General features: G+C 31.6%; 1 protein-coding gene across 1 annotated transcript in view; it reads right to left on the minus strand.

Moving 5' to 3' along the window:
- Nucleotides 1-3,250, minus strand: part of LOC143236003 (uncharacterized) — a 54,714-nt gene extending 51,464 nt beyond the window's left edge. The window contains exons 1-3 of the mRNA XM_076474185.1: nt 3,109-3,250; nt 2,182-2,279; nt 414-524 (exon numbers count right to left, since the gene is read on the minus strand). Coding sequence (XP_076330300.1) covers nt 414-524; nt 2,182-2,212 — 142 coding nt within the window. The 5' untranslated portion in view covers nt 2,213-2,279; nt 3,109-3,250. The remainder of the gene's footprint in view (nt 1-413; nt 525-2,181; nt 2,280-3,108) is intronic.
- Nucleotides 3,251-6,000: the final 2,750 nt, after the last annotated feature.

Raw genomic sequence — 6,000 nt, forward strand, 5'->3', positions numbered from 1 at the left:
TTTACTATGATATTTACAAACATTCCTAGGACTTGTGACTCTGTCATTACTCAGTTATTAAGACAAACATAGTATAGTACTGTAACTTTCTGATGACCTATTGAAGAGATATTTAAAATATCATTTCGATGAACAATCTGAGCTTTTCCTACATAGGCAGTGCTGCCACCTGCCTGGTAGGGCTTTAACACCCTTTGATTTTTTTAAGTTCACACTCACTGAAATGCTTTTAAGAAACTGAAAACTGTTATAAAATTCACTTTGGCTACATTTTGAGAGATCCTTCATGAAGTTTGTTTATAATATTTAAGAAACTGAAAACTGTTATGAAATTCACTTCGGTGACATTTTGAGAGACCCTTCATGAAGTTAGTTTATAATATTCAAGCAGTAAAATTCTGTTCGATCCTTACCTCTGCGATCTTGGAAAGTTAATGGAGCGCCTCCTATCGATATCAACGTCAGACCATCATTCAACGCCACGCTGTAATACGTTCCTTTAAGCACGTGGTTCAGGAGAACCTCTATCAAAGAAACATAAAGGTTAAAAGACATTGGTATCATATCTTGAGTAATAAATAGTTTGTTTTCCTTAACTTAGAAGTTTGGTGACTTTGATCCCAGCTTCTGACCCTTGCAGAATCTCACAAAGTAACTATACCATCACTGTAGTGTGTAGTATATATATCAGTGATTATATGCTTATGAATCAAAACGATTCACACACAAACACACATATATCTCTAACGTAAAGCTTGAGATTGTCCTGATCTCTGTGAAAACTACCAAGTTGTTTTGAAAACAGTTCGCTACATAATACTATCGTGAATGAGGTAATTATTTATTTAAAGCAGAAATCGTACAGAATGTTTCACTGTATCGTCCTCAAAGCTTATTTTGTGATACCTGTTCTTGGAAGTAGTACAAATAACGTAAACAGAAATAACCTCTCGTAATTACAATGAAGCTGAAAATAGCTCCAAATGGAAATCGCGATTCTTTCTCCAGGTTATCACTTGTTTTGTTACAACCCAAAAATAACTGAAAGTTTGTTGACAAAAAGTTTATTGGACGTAGAATCATTTATCTTACATATATAATTTATATGTATTTTTTTCAATAAAATAATTAAGATTTTATTTCGTAGTATGTCTATGAGTCCTCTGTTTGTCCATAAAGAAATCAGGTGAAAGTCCAGTACGTAACATTTTGATATGAGCCAATAAATAAATATACAAGTTTAATATAGAATGACAGAAGCCCTACTCAGAGAAGGTGCCACAACTGGACGTTATATAAAAACCAGTCCTATTATTCTAAGTAATATTTCTATAACACCATTGTCCATGGCAAGTTTTGGCTGATTTTAAGATATATATGAAATGAGGTTTAAAAACGTGACAATCATTACAAGGAAAAGTTTTGTTTGTCGTGATTATTGTGTTATTTTAACAAATAACAGGTTTACTTGAACTAAATATTCATATATTCTTACTCCAACTAATTATACTGTTTACAATAAAACTTGTAGAAAACTGAATGCTTTGTGGATAAGAAGGGCACATATCCTTTCATTCCTTCAAGTTGTGTCACGTGGACCGGTTAGAAACAAGTCAGTAGGCCTAAGCTAGACGATTCTGACATTCGTTTGTCATTTTACTTTATTAAACTTACGTCATACATTCTAAATGTAAGTTTTTACATTGTTACCAGGTTGTCATAATGGGGGTAAAAAATACCTGTTTGTTCTTATTTCAGAGATTTACTCAGAGAATCACACAGTAGAATATAGTTCTTATTGAAATTAAAAATAATACGACGAAAACTTTAGCTAATCAAAAACTCCAAAATGTATGGTGAAATACAGATTAGATGTAGACTTATAGTTAGTTATTAATGAAGATTGTGAGTGACTATGCTGAAAATGAGAGTTCTAAAAACACCTTTTTTGTCCAATAACATATTTAACGTTTTTAAATGTCTGTGTTGGTTATAAAACGCTTGTATTTACTAGGGTAGGGAAAGTTCGATTTATTTTCGTACTTATATTAATGTTCTTCTTCATGTAACTATTAATTAATTATTTTAACATATCCTAGAAGAAAAAACAACTGATCGTAGAGCTTCGGTAAAAATGGCCATATGAACAGACTATTTACAGCACGCATTGTTAATACTCACGTTTTAATAACGTAACGTTTGACGTCAGCATTTCAAACACATTTCGAGGAAGACTTTGAATGCTCCATCTGCTGGCGCAAATATAGTGTAGGTACCGTCTGTAGTTTGAATACAAAAATATTTTAGAATAAGCAAGATATAACATGACTTTTACAGCAGCTCATATATACAATAATATTAATAAAAATATGGTAATATACTGTTTAATTTTCAATTTATTATCTTCACTAAGATGTGAATTTCAGTGAAATTAATAATAATAAGGTAGAGGCTTAACAGATTCAATACTTCACTGCGGTAGACTAGTGTCGCCGACTTCACAACTCATCATTGATGCTTGGAAAAAACCAAGGAAATAAGTTAAAGTAGCCTTCATATAGATGGTGGACTATAGGTAGTTTGCTTGGTTTGGATGTATAGATTGTTACTCACGTACCTGTTATTATTACTTTAAGAATGACAAAAAGTAAAGTCGCGCATGCGTTATATAACTGAGATAGAAAGGTTTGTTTGTTTGTTTCGAATTTTGCACAAAGCTACACGAGGACTATCTGCGCTAGCTGTCCCTAATTTAGCAGTGTAAGACTAGAGGGAAGGCAGATAGTCATCACCACCCACCACCAACTCTTGGGTTACTCTTTTACCAAAGAAAAATGGGAATGACCGTCACATTATAACGCCCCACGGTTGAAATGACGAGTATGTTTGGTGTGACGGGGATTCGAACCCGCGACCCTCGGATTACGAGTTGAGTGCCTTAACATGCCGGGCCAGATCTAAAGCAAGCACCATCAAAACACCAAAAGGTTTTAACTCAACAGGGAACTGTTGACTTACTTATCTTACATTAAAATGTATTTTAATTTTGCCTGTGTGGATCACGTGACCATAATGACAAACTACACAAAAATATAGAGTGGAACATACCTGTCAATTCCTTGTCGACGCCAGCCATCTCGAGAAGGCGGTAAAGTTGGTTCTGAGTCTGCTTGGTTTGACCAATGAGATCCACGGATGGAACAGGATAAAGCACGCGGTCGATGACATGCACGACATTGTTCTCAAATTGCTGGTCAGGATTTACAACTTTCGCACCATTAACGGTTATCATCTAATAGTAAAAAGCCAGAAAGGTCAAATCACTTCGTTGTGAAGACCACGACGGTTGACGAGTAATGAGATGTTGTATAACAAAGACGGTGGTTGTTGTAACAGATAATGAGCAAACACAAATAACATTTGCGAATAATACAAATACCTAAAGATGGGTGAATAATGTAGTGCATTACATGTGCAAGTCAAAAATCAGGCGAAATTATGTATGTATATATTTACTAAACATTGTTTTAAAGGTTATTCAGTGTCAGTAATGCACACGATTTTTAATTGTTAGTTAAATTAATACTCAGTAAAAAACCCAATTGACTACCCATTTAAATTACTAATTACCAAAATATATTTGATTGTCCATCAAATTCACATATAGAAACAACAGAATTGATTGTCCATTATATTCACGATAGTAACAACAGATTTGATTCTCTATTAAATTCAGCTATAGTAAGAACTGATTAGATTGTCCATTATATTCACCTAAAGTAACAACAGATTTGATTCTCCATTATATTCACCTATAGTAACAACAGACTTGATTTAATTTCCATTATATTCGCGATAGTAACAACAGATTTGATTGTCTATTATATTTACCTATAGTAACAACACATTTGATTCTCTATTAAATTCAGCTATAGTAACAACTGATTAGATTGTCCGTTATATTCACCTAAACAAACAACAGATTTGATTCTCCATTATATTCACCTATAGTAACAACAGATTTGATTGTCCATTATATTCACATATAGTAACAACAGATTTGATTGTCCATTATATTCACGATAGTAACAACAAATTTGATTGCCCATTATATTCACCTCTAGTAGCAACAGATTTGATTGTCCATATATTCACCTATAGTAACAACTGATTAGATTGTCCATTATATTCACCTCTAGTAGCAACAGATTTGATTGTCCATTATACTCACCTATAGTAACAACTGATTAGATTGTCCATTATATTCACATATAGTAACAACAGATTTGATTCTCTATTAAATTCAGCTATACTAACAGCTGATTAGATTGTCCATTATATTCACCTAAAGTAACAACAGATTTGATTGACTATAAAATTAACGTATAGAAATAACAGATTTGATTGTCCATTATATTCACCTATAGTAACAACAGATTTGATTGTCCATTATATTCACATATAGTAACAACAGATTTGATTGTCCATTATATTCACATATAGTAACAACAGATTTGATTTCCATTATATTCACCTATTGTAACAACAGGTTTGATTCTCTATTAAATTCACCTATAGTAACAGCTAATTAGATTGTCCATTATATTCACCTATAGTATCAACAGATTTGATTGTCCATTATATTTACCTATAGTAACAATAGATTTGATTTAATTTCCATTATATTCGCGATAGTAACAACAGATTTGATTGTCTATTATATTTACCTATAGTAACAACAGATTTGATTGTTTATTAAATTCAGCTATAGTAACAACTGATTAGATTGTCCATTATATTCACCTAAACAAACAACAGATTTGATTCTCCATTATATTCACCTAAACAAACAACAGATTTGATTCTCCATTATATTCACCTATAGTAACAACTGATTAGATTGCCCATTATATTCACCTTTTGTAAAAACAGATTTGATTGTCCATTATATTCACCTATAGTAACAACAGATTTGATTGTCCATTATATTCACATATAGTAACAACAGATTTGATTGTCCATTATATTCACGATAGTAACAACAGATTTGATTGTCCATTATATTCACCTCTAGTAGCAACAGATTTGATTGTCCATTATATTCACCTATAGTAACAACATATAGTAACAACTGATTAGATTGTCCATTATATTCACCTCTAGTAGCAACAGATTTGATTGTCCATTATATTCACCTATAGTAACAACAGATTTGATTCTCTATTAAATTCACCTATAGTAACAGCTGATTAGATTGTCCATTATATTCAACAGATTTGATTGTCCACCTATAGTAACAACAGAGTAACAACAGATTTGATTGTCCATTATATAAACAAACAACAGATTTGATTATCCATTATAACCTATTAACTGCTTAGTATATAAATAAAACAGATTTGATTGTCCATTATATTCACATATAGTATAGTAACAACAGATTTGATTGTCCATTATATTCACCTATAGTAACAACAGATTTGATTGTCTATTATATTCACCTATAGTAACAACTGATTAGATTGTCCATTATATTCACCTATAGTAACAACAGATTTGATTGTCCATTATATTCACCTATAGTAACAACTGAGATTGTCCATTATATTTTGTAACAATGATTAGATTGTCCATTATATTCGCATATAGTAACAACAGATTTGATTCTCTATTAAATTCAGCTATTTGATTGTCCATTATATTCACCTAGTAACAACAGATTTGATTGACTATAAAATTAACCTAACAGATTTGATTGTCCATTATAACAACAGATTTGATTGTCCATTATATTCACGATAGTAACAACAGATTTGATTGTCCATTATATTCACCTATAGTAACAACACATTTGATTCTCTATTAAATTCACCTATAGTAACAGCTAATTAGATTGTCCATTATATTCACCTATAGTATCAACAGATTTGATTGTCCATTATATTTACCTATAGTAACAACAGATTTGATTTAATTTCCATTATATTCGCGATAGTAACA

This window comes from Tachypleus tridentatus, chromosome 13 (genome assembly GCF_004210375.1).
Source record: "Tachypleus tridentatus isolate NWPU-2018 chromosome 13, ASM421037v1, whole genome shotgun sequence".
In the NCBI taxonomy this organism is placed as follows: Eukaryota; Metazoa; Arthropoda; class Merostomata; order Xiphosura; family Limulidae; genus Tachypleus; species Tachypleus tridentatus.